We start from the raw sequence: 12,500 nt of genomic DNA, 5'->3' as shown, positions 1-12,500 counted from the left end.
CTTTCTCAGACCTGTGCACACACACACACCACCCTCTCTCAGACCTGTGCACACACACACACCACCCTCTCTCAGACCTGTGCGCACACACACACACCACCCTCTCTCAGACCTGTGCGCACACACACACACCACCCTCTCTCAGACCTGTGCGCACACACACACACCACCCTCTCTCAGACCTGTGCGCACACACACACACCACCCTCTCTCAGACCTGTGCGCACACACACACACCACCCTCTCTCAGACCTGTGCGCACACACACACACCACCCTCTCTCAGACCTGTGCGCACACACACACACCACCCTCTCTGACATGCACACACACACACACCACCCTCTCTGACGTGCACGCGCACACACCACCCTCTCTGACGTGCACGCGCACACACCACCCTCTCAGACGTGCACGCGCACACACCACCCTCTCTCAGACGTGCACGCGCACGCGCACACACCACCCTCTCTCAGACGTGCACGCACACACACCACCCTCTCTCAGACGTGCACGCGCACACACCACCCTCTCTCAGACGTGCACGCGCACACACCACCCTCTCTCAGACGTGCACGCACACACACCACCCTCTCTCAGACGTGCACGCACACACACCACACACACCACCCTCTCTGACGTGCATGCACACACACCACACACACCACCCTCTCTCAGACCTGTGCGCACACACACACACCACCCTCTCTCAGACCTGTGCGCACACACACACACCACCCTCTCTCAAACCTGTGTGCACACACACACACCACCCTCTCTGACATGCGCACACACACACACACACCACCCTCCCTGACATGCACGCACACACACCACCCTCTCTGACGTGCACGCGCACACACCACCCTCTCTGACGTGCACGCGCACACACCACCCTCTCTGACGTGCACGCGCACACACCACCCTCTCTCAGACGTGCACGCGCACGCGCACACACCACCCTCTCTCAGACGTGCACGCGCACACACCACCCTCTCTCAGACGTGCACGCGCACACACCACCCTCTCTCAGACGTGCACGCACACACACCACCCTCTCTCAGACGTGCACGCACACACACCACCCTCTCTCAGACGTGCACGCACACACACCACCCTCTCTCAGACGTGCACGCACACACACCACACACACCACCCTCTCTGACGTGCATGCACACACACCACACACACCACCCTCTCTGACCTGCACGCACACACACCACACACCACCCTCTCTGACCTGCACGCACACACACCACACACACCACCCTCTCTGACCTGCACACACACACCACCCTCTCTGACCTGCACACACACACCACCCTCTCTGACCTGCGCACACACACACACACACACACACACACACCACCCTCTCTGCCCTGCAGACACACACATACACACACCACCCTCTCTGACGTGCACACACACACACACACACACACACACCACGCTCGCTCAGACCTGCACACACACACACACACACACCACGCTCGCTCAGACCTGCACACACACACACACACACCACCCTCGATCAGACCTGCACACACACACACACCACCCTCGCTCAGACCTGCACACACACACACCACCCTCGCTCAGACCTACACACACACACACACACCACCCTCGCTCAGACCTGCACACACACACACACACACCACCCTCGCTCAGACCCGAACACACACACACACACACACACCACCCTCGCTCAGACCCGAACACACACACACACACACACACACCACCCTCGCTCAGACCTGCACACACACACACCACCCTCGCTCAGACCTACACACACACACACACACCACCCTCGCTCAGACCTGCACACACACACACACACACACACCACCCTCTCACAGACGTGCACACACACCACCCTCTCTCAGACGTGCACGCACACCACCCTCTCTGACGTGCACGCACACCACCCTCTCTCAGACGTGCACGCACACACACCACCCTCTCTCAGACGCGCACGCACACAGACCACACACATCACCCTCTCTGCCCTGCAGACACACACACACACACACACACACACAAACACACACCACCCTCTCTGCCCTGCAGACACACACACACACACACACACACACACACACACACACAAACACACACCACCCTCTCTGCCCTGCAGACACACACACACACACACACACACACAAACACACACCACCCTCTCTGACGTGCACACACACACCACCCTCTCTGACGTGCACACACACACCACCCTCTCTGACGTGCACACACACACCACCCTCGCTCAGATGTGCACACACACACCACCCTCCCTCAGATGTGCACATACACACCACCCTCCCTCAGATGTGCACACACACCACCCTCCCTCAGACGTGCACGCGCACTCACACACCACCCTCCCTCAGACGTGCACGCGCACTCACACACCACCCTCCCTCAGACGTGCACGCGCACTCACACACCACCCTCCCTCAGACGTGCACGCGCACTCACACACCACCCTCCCTCAGACGTGCACGCGCACTCACACACCACCCTCCCTCAGACCTGCACACACACAGACCACACACACCACCCTCTCTGACGTGCACACACACACCACCCTCTCTGACGTGCACACACACACCACCCTCGCTCAGATGTGCACACACACACCACCCTCCCTCAGATGTGCACATACACACCACCCTCCCTCAGATGTGCACACACACCACCCTCCCTCAGACGTGCACGCGCACTCACACACCACCCTCCCTCAGACGTGCACGCGCACTCACACACCACCCTCCCTCAGACGTGCACGCGCACTCACACACCACCCTCCCTCAGAGGTGCACGCACACTCACACCACCCTCTCTCAGACGTGCACGCACACACACATCACCCTCTCTCAGACCTGCACACACACAGACCACACACACCACCCTCTCTCAGACCTGTGCGCACACACACACACCACCCTCTCTCAGACCTGTGCGCACACACACACACCACCCTCTCTCAGACCTGTGCGCACACACACACACCACCCTCTCTCAGACCTGTGCGCACACACACACACCACCCTCTCTGACATGCACACACACACACACCACCCTCTCTGACGTGCACGCGCACACACCACCCTCTCTGACGTGCACGCGCACACACCACCCTCTCAGACGTGCACGCGCACACACCACCCTCTCTCAGACGTGCACGCGCACACACCACCCTCTCTCAGACGTGCACGCACACACACCACCCTCTCTCAGACGTGCACGCGCACACACCACCCTCTCTCAGACGTGCACGCGCACACACCACCCTCTCTCAGACGTGCACGCACACACACCACCCTCTCTCAGACGTGCACGCACACACACCACACACACCACCCTCTCTGACGTGCATGCACACACACCACACACACCACCCTCTCTCAGACCTGTGCGCACACACACACACCACCCTCTCTCAGACCTGTGCGCACACACACACACCACCCTCTCTCAAACCTGTGTGCACACACACACACCACCCTCTCTGACATGCGCACACACACACACACACACCACCCTCCCTGACATGCACGCACACACACCACCCTCTCTGACGTGCACGCGCACACACCACCCTCTCTGACGTGCACGCGCACACACCACCCTCTCTGACGTGCACGCGCACACACCACCCTCTCTCAGACGTGCACGCGCACGCGCACACACCACCCTCTCTCAGACGTGCACGCGCACACACCACCCTCTCTCAGACGTGCACGCGCACACACCACCCTCTCTCAGACGTGCACGCACACACACCACCCTCTCTCAGACGTGCACGCACACACACCACCCTCTCTCAGACGTGCACGCACACACACCACCCTCTCTCAGACGTGCACGCACACACACCACCCTCTCTCAGACGTGCACGCACACACACCACACACACCACCCTCTCTGACGTGCATGCACACACACCACACACACCACCCTCTCTGACCTGCACGCACACACACCACACACCACCCTCTCTGACCTGCACGCACACACACCACACACACCACCCTCTCTGACCTGCACACACACACCACCCTCTCTGACCTGCACACACACACCACCCTCTCTGACCTGCGCACACACACACACACACACACACACACACACACACCACCCTCTCTGCCCTGCAGACACACACATACACACACCACCCTCTCTGACGTGCACACACACACACACACACACACACACCACGCTCGCTCAGACCTGCACACACACACACACACACCACGCTCGCTCAGACCTGCACACACACACACACACACCACCCTCGATCAGACCTGCACACACACACACACCACCCTCGCTCAGACCTGCACACACACACACCACCCTCGCTCAGACCTACACACACACACACACACCACCCTCGCTCAGACCTGCACACACACACACACACACCACCCTCGCTCAGACCCGAACACACACACACACACACACACCACCCTCGCTCAGACCCGAACACACACACACACACACACACACCACCCTCGCTCAGACCTGCACACACACACACCACCCTCGCTCAGACCTACACACACACACACACACCACCCTCGCTCAGACCTGCACACACACACACACACACACACCACCCTCTCACAGACGTGCACACACACCACCCTCTCTCAGACGTGCACGCACACCACCCTCTCTGACGTGCACGCACACCACCCTCTCTCAGACGTGCACGCACACACACCACCCTCTCTCAGACGCGCACGCACACAGACCACACACATCACCCTCTCTGCCCTGCAGACACACACACACACACACACACACACAAACACACACCACCCTCTCTGCCCTGCAGACACACACACACACACACACACACACAAACACACACCACCCTCTCTGCCCTGCAGACACACACACACACACACACACACACACACACACAAACACACACCACCCTCTCTGACGTGCACACACACACCACCCTCTCTGACGTGCACACACACACCACCCTCTCTGACGTGCACACACACACCACCCTCGCTCAGATGTGCACACACACACCACCCTCCCTCAGATGTGCACATACACACCACCCTCCCTCAGATGTGCACACACACCACCCTCCCTCAGACGTGCACGCGCACTCACACACCACCCTCCCTCAGACGTGCACGCGCACTCACACACCACCCTCCCTCAGACGTGCACGCGCACTCACACACCACCCTCCCTCAGACGTGCACGCGCACTCACACACCACCCTCCCTCAGACGTGCACGCGCACTCACACACCACCCTCCCTCAGACGTGCACGCGCACTCACACACCACCCTCCCTCAGACGTGCACGCGCACTCACACACCACCCTCCCTCAGACGTGCACGCGCACTCACACACCACCCTCCCTCAGACGTGCACGCGCACTCACACACCACCCTCCCTCAGACGTGCACGCGCACTCACACACCACCCTCCCTCAGACGTGCACGCGCACTCACACACCACCCTCCCTCAGACGTGCACGCGCACTCACACACCACCCTCCCTCAGAGGTGCACGCACACTCACACCACCCTCTCTCAGACGTGCACGCACACACACATCACCCTCTCTCAGACCTGCACACACACAGACCACACACACCAGCCTCTCTGACCTGCACACACACACACACACACACACACACACACACCACCCTCTCTCAGACCTGCACACACAGACCTATACACGTACACACCATCCTCGCTCAGACCTGCACACACACACCACCCTCTCTCAGAACTGTACACATACACCACCCTCTCTCAGACCTGCACATACACTCCACTCTTTCTCATCTACACTGCTATAAGGGTAAACATCCTCCCTCCGATTTCTTTAGGGATTTCTTCCTTGTATCGGTTATCCTCTTTAGTAGAACAGCTGGAGGTCAGAGGTTAAAGGTTGGAGGTTAGCATGTTGGCCCCGGCATAATTCTCCTGTGCCTTCTACTGACCTTGGGTGACCCTTGAAAGAGTAATAGTGGCTGTCTCTTCCAGCAGGTCATTACATTTAGACACAAGCTGATTAACAGTGTGTAACTCCACTTAGGTTATGGCCCTTTAACTTTAACATTGGCTCTGGTGATCTCTGGGGAGGGGGAGAGAGGGAGAAAGCTAGGGAGAAGGAGGGAGGGAGAGAGAGAGAAGGCTAGGTGAGTGGAAGAAGGAGGGAGAGAGAGAAGGTTAGAGAGAGGGAGAGAGAGAGGGAGAGAGGTGCAAATCTTACCTGGTTTGTCTTGCATCTCATGTGCTTTCATCTCATCTCACCTCCCCCCTCCCATAGGAACAGAGTTCAAAGGTCAAACTGGGCCAGCTTCCCTATCTTCTGGGTCAGCGTGTCAGAGGTCAGATAGGACAAACTAAAGCACAGTCTTTCTCTTCCAGTTAATTAGGGATTAACAACGTGTCCTCCAGTGAGATGGATGTCAGGGGAAATGTAATGTTCACCTGGTTAATGCAGTGAGCTTTTAAAAAAAAAAAAAAAAATGAAACTGATGTTGATCTAGAAGGATGGTCTTCTGCATGTTAAACATCAAGTCCCAGCAGTGCTGATCTGGGAACACCTTTTTTGGATTTCATGGTCAAACGGAGACTGTTATTGGGAGTTATGGAGCAGATCCTGGGTCAGCAGAGAGCAGCGTGCCTGGCCATCCGTGTGCTCACCTGCCCTGGCGTGTTGCCTAGCAATGGCATCTCTCCGAAGCAGGCCTGCATGAGAGGGTGACCAGAAGACTGTGTGCTCTGAAAGGAAGGGATCTGTAATGATCTGGACATTAATCAAGAGATTATTGATTATTACAGGATGTTGTGGCTGAAAGCTTTGGAGCGTTTAGGGAAATATCCCATGACGATCACCACCATCTCCACGTCGGTCTCGTCCACCAGTAGTCTCATGTAGTTGTCAGCTTTAACCCTGTCATGGTCTTCTCCTGATTCATCGCACGTTTCTGTCTTGTAGGTGGGCGTTTCAAAAAGGAGATCGTAGTTGATGGCCAGAGTTACCTTCTCCTTATCAGGGATGAAGGGGGCCCCCCAGAGGCCCAGGTAGGTATTACAGACACCCACTTCAAGCATGCAGCCAGATTTGGTTTATTTCTGATTTGGAATGGCATTCCCAAACAGACCACGTTCAGTTACTTCAACAATGATTACGTGCTGCAGAGGATCTGGACTGCGGAAAATAGATCAGATAAGCAACAATCACAACAGCGGATGTGATGCAGGCCAGGCATTGCAGTGACCGGTGGAACTGTGGTCCTGCTGCCCTGAACTCTTCCACCGCGCAGCTGCGGGGCACGGATTGGTGGGAGCAGTGCGGTGATGTCATGCTGTGGTGTCATTCTGTGATGTGCGGTTCACACGAGGCAGTGCGTGCGGGATGTCCGGAGCAGTGGTCCGGCTCAGAGTTGTTCAGCTTTATTCACACTGGAGTGCTGAAATGCCTAAAGAAAGATCACCACTCTCGCTCTCTCTCACACACACTCACACTGTTTCTCTCACACCCTTTCATATTCATTTGCAGTATTGCCAAAGTAGTATGTAAACAACATGAATAAACCTTTGCAATATTAAAGAAATCTTTGTTTTTTTTCCCCCCACCGTCTGTCGTCTTGCTTTTTTCTCTGTCACTCTTCCCCCTTTCTCACACTAACTCTCTCTCTCCCTCTCTCTCTCTCTCTCCCTCTCTCTCTCTCTCTCTCTCTCTCTCTCTCGCTCTCTCTCTCTCTCTCTCTCACACTCTCTCTCTCTCTCTCCCTCTCTCTCTCTCTCTCTCTCTCTCTCTCTCTCTCTCTCCCTCTCTCTCTCTCTCTCTCTCTCTCTCTCTCTCTCTCTCTCTCTCTCTCTCACTCTCTCTCTCTCTCCCTCCATTCCCCCAGTTTGCATTGTGGGTGGATGCTGTGGTCTTCGTCTTTAGTCTGGAGGATGAGTTCAGCTTCCAGACGGTGTATCACTACTACAGCCGCATGGCCAACTACCGCAATACTGCTGACATACCGCTGGTGCTCGTGGGAACTCAGGGTGAGTGTGGGCCCAGAGCATGCTGGGAGAAGGCCTTTAGGACCCATGTTCTATAACACACACATGCACACACAAACCCAATAAACCTCTGCTTAAGGTGCACAGATATGACAGAAATGACAGGACTAAAATGTCATTCATGGATGCTCAATACCTCTTGGTCAGTCCAGAACTGACCAAAAATGGCTTTAAATTCTCTCTGCCTCTGTTGCACTGTACTGATGGTGGATATTACACACACTGTACTGACAGTCAATATTACACCATACACTGATGGTGGATATTACACACACTGTACTGATGGTGGATATTACACCATACACTGATGGTGGATATTACACCATACACTGATGGTGGATATTACACCATACACTGATGGTGGATATTACACACACTGTACTGATGGTGGATATTACACCATACACTGATGGTGGATATTACACCATACACTGATGGTGTATATTACACCATACACTGATGGTGGATATTACACACACTGTACTGATGGTGGATATTACACCATACACTGATGGTGGATATTACACCATACACTGATGGTGGATATTACACACACTGTACTGATAGTCAATATTACACTGTACTGATGGTCGATATTACACTGTACTGATGGTGGATATTACAACGTACACTGATGGTAGATATTACACTGTACTCTTGATGGTGGATATTACACACACTGTACTGATAGTCAATGTTACACCGTACACTGATGGTGGATATTACACCATACACTCATGGTGGATATTACACACGCTGTACTGATAGTCAATATTACACCATACACTGATGGTGGATATTACACACGCTGTACTGATAGTCAATATTACACCATACACTCATGGTGGATGTTACACACACTGTACTGATAATTGATATTACACTGTACTCTGATGGTGGATATCACACTGTACACTGATGGTGGATATTACACACACTGTACTGATGGTGGATATTACACCATACACTGATGGTGGATATTACACCATACACTGATGGTGGATATTACACCATACACTGATGGTGGATATTACACACACTGTACTGATAGTCAATATTACACTGTACTGATGGTCGATATTACACTGTACTGATGGTGGATATTACAACGCACACTGATGGTAGATATTACACTGTACTCTTGATGGTGGATATTACACACACTGTACTGATAGTTGATATTACACTGTACTGATGGTGGATATTATACTGTACACTGGTGGATATTACACTGTACTCTTGATGGTGGATATTACACACGCTGTACTGATAGTTGATATTACACTGTACTGATGGTGGATATTATACTGTACACTGATGGTGGATATTACACACACTGTACTGATGGTCGATATTAGCGGTTTTGTTGCTTGATGTGTTTCTTCTGTTCCTGTTAAATTCATCTAGAAAGTTCTGTTGTAAATGATCCTCAGACTCTTCACAGAAGTACTGTCTCGGTCGGCTGTGCTATAATCAACTCTTATACTTTAGTGCCATCTATTGGCTGAGTTACAGTACTGTAATAACTCTAGGTCTAAATAATGGTCGAACATGTATCTTTGTTTGAGCACCACTGGTATTCAGTGATTAGATTATTAGAATTGTCATTTCATTTTACAGGGAAATGTAGGTGTCCCAGATTATAAAGAGAACTATGGGTAATGTTTTCTATTTTAATAATGTTATGAGTTTTTATTTAGTATGGTAATTTAGCAAGATCATTACAAAAACCTTTTTCCCCCCCTAACTGCTAGGTGTTTTTAAAAATCAACAAACGTCAAAGTGATTTGATTAATGAAATCATCGTGTTGCATTTTTTCTTTGTGGACATGAGAGGGTGCCAGAAACAACAGCATTAGCCAAAGCACTTCATACCCTCCCAGCTTTATTCCGTGTCCCGATGGGAGAGGTGGTTTTCCACACCCTCTTTTGCAGCTGTGCTGTTGCGAATCCCAGAGTTGTCCCATTGCCGTGTCCTGATGTCCCGTGTCCTGCCATCCTTCCTGCAGATGCGATCAGTGCAGCTAACCCTCGCGTCATAGAGGACGCTCGTGCACGCAAGCTGTCCAACGACCTGAAGAGGTGCACGTACTACGAGACCTGTGCCACCTATGGCCTGAATGTGGAACGCGTCTTCCAGGACGGTGAGTCCCCGTCGCCCCCTTGTCTTGCAAATTCCTTGTTGACTTGTTGATTCCTTGTTGACTTGTTGATTTTATTACATTTTTTTTATGCGTCCAGAAACATGAGTTAGTTATTCCAATAACTTCAGATCAGGGGGAGTTTCTGCATGATGACTACACAATTCTACATTATTATGTATGGCGTTCCTGGTGCTGGCACAGACCTTTATGAGAGATTGGACGAGAGGTCGGAACATGCATGCGCACACGTGAACCGGAATCTCATCACTCAAATGCCCTGAAAACGTTGTGGCCCGTAACGCAGCGCTCTGAGCGCTCGTCATTTTCCGGGGCGGGCCAGCTCTGGTGAACGGGCCGCGTGGAGAGATCAAGGTGACCCTGCAGGGCCTAATTGCTCGTTAAACGTCTCGCACCCCCCCCCCCACCTCTCTGAAGGAGCAGACTGCTTCTGCCCAGGAACGCGGCGCTCCGTTATCACGACTTTAACTGCCTCTCTTCACCAAACCTCTGATTAGATTCCTGACTCATTATTAAAGGTTAGTGTTGGAATGATCTGGTTGCACAGCACATTTCTGTCCACTAGGGGGCAATAGAAGTCAATAAATGAGTGCACAGTGGCTCATTGGACCTGCTCCTTGTGCTGGACATAACATGTGATTACCTCTGATCCAATGTGGTGGACATAACATGTGATTACCTCTGATCCAATGTCAAGATTACTTCTCATCCTCTGGGATTTATTTTTATAGAATAAAAAAGTTGCGTGAGTGTGTGTTGGTGTGACAAAAGAGCAGTGTGTGAAAGAAATTGAAGCAGTGCAGTAGTGTGTTGGAGTGTGTGTATGATGAACAGAGTGCCTGCAGTTTTCTATCTGTGGGAAAAGTAGTGTAATCCAAATCCACTGAGAGGCCCCGCCCACCCCACCAGCCTTCTTGTGTGGGGTGCCTGCTGCACTGGTACCAGGGGGTTAAATAGTTAAATGGGGCTTTTTGCTGTATGAATGGTGATTGAGAATACCTCTGTACATTGTATGTGTATGCCCACATGTGCATTTGTGTATGTATTTGTATCGTGTGTATGCGCGTACGTGCGGGTGGGTGTGTCAGCGGGTGTGTGTGTGTGTGTGTGTGTGTGTGTGTTGACAGCAGAGCATCTGGGTGGATGTCAGATACGTGTACGTGTGTGTGTGTGTGTGTGTGTGTGTGTGTGTGGTTGAGAGCAGACTGGCTGAGCAGTTCTGATCCCTGGTCCTAGGAGGCAGATTTACACTCTAAACGCTCAGCCATTATCCCCTTCATTATTACGCTGTTAGCTGCAGCCAAGCCTGCTGCAATTTAGCACCTCGCACGCGCGCGCGCATGTGTGTGTCTCAGTGTCAGTGTGTGCGTTTCTCAGTATACAGTGTGTGTGTGTGTGTGTGTGTGTGTGTTCTTCCTTGTATTAGGCGATGAATTCCTTCTCGGTAATGACATTGTCGTCATGTGTTTCTCATGCTGTCACCCTCAACTAATTCCACATTCTAATTATCCACTGGAGTGGAATTCATTGATGAACAAAATGATTATTTTAATGTTTTGTGTCGGAATGCCATCTTGATAGCCTTCTTTCTTCCCAGAGGTGTGTGTGCATGCGTGCAGGTGTTTGTCCGCGCTCGTGTGTGTGTGTGTGTCTGTCCATGTGCGTGCACGCACGCATTACTGTACACGTCAACTTCATTCCCTGGTGACATCTGGGTCTGATTCTCTGCAGTGGTACTCTCTCTGTCTGGGTCTGATTCTCTGCAGTGGTTCTGTCTCTGTCTGGGTCTGATTCTCTGCAGTGGTTCTGTCTCTGTCTGGGTCTGATTCTCTGCAGTGGTACTGTCTCTGTCTGGGTCTGATTCTCTGCAGTGGTACTGTCTCTGTCTGGGTCTGATTCTCTGCAGTGGTACTGTCTCTGTCTGGGTCTGATTCTCTGCAGTGGTTCTGTCTCTGTCTGGGTCTGATTCTCTGCAGTGGTTCTGTCTCTGTCTGGGTCTGATTCTCTGCAGTGGTTCTGTCTCTGTCTGGGTCTGATTCTCTGCAGTGGTACTGTCTGTCTGAGTCTTATTCTCTGCAGTGGTACTGTCTGTCTGGGTCTGATTCTCTGCAGTGGTACTGTGTGTCTGGGTCTGATTCTCTGCAGTGGTACTGTCTGTCTGAGTCTTATTCTCTGCAGTGGCACTGTCTGTCTGGGTCTGATTCTCTGCAGTGGTTCTGTCTGTCTGGCAGCCTGTGCATATCATCCTAGTCACAGGTTTTAAATCACAT

At 52.6% G+C, this 12,500-nt stretch overlaps 1 protein-coding gene across 4 annotated transcripts in view; it reads left to right on the top strand.

The window, feature by feature from the left end:
• The window catches only part of agap1 (ArfGAP with GTPase domain, ankyrin repeat and PH domain 1), a 97,638-nt gene that overhangs the window by 42,190 nt on the left and 42,948 nt on the right, over positions 1–12,500 (top strand). For all 4 annotated transcript variants that reach the window (XM_035523514.1, XM_027004625.2, XM_027004626.2 and 1 more), the window contains 3 exons: positions 6,990–7,075; positions 7,909–8,050; positions 10,078–10,212. In XM_035523514.1, the coding sequence (XP_035379407.1) occupies positions 6,990–7,075; positions 7,909–8,050; positions 10,078–10,212 (363 nt within the window). The remainder of the gene's footprint in view (positions 1–6,989; positions 7,076–7,908; positions 8,051–10,077; positions 10,213–12,500) is intronic.

The sequence above is a fragment of the Electrophorus electricus genome, chromosome 1 (assembly GCF_013358815.1).
Source record: "Electrophorus electricus isolate fEleEle1 chromosome 1, fEleEle1.pri, whole genome shotgun sequence".
NCBI lineage: Eukaryota > Metazoa > Chordata > Actinopteri > Gymnotiformes > Gymnotidae > Electrophorus > Electrophorus electricus.
This window is presented reverse-complemented; position numbering and strand designations above follow the sequence as displayed.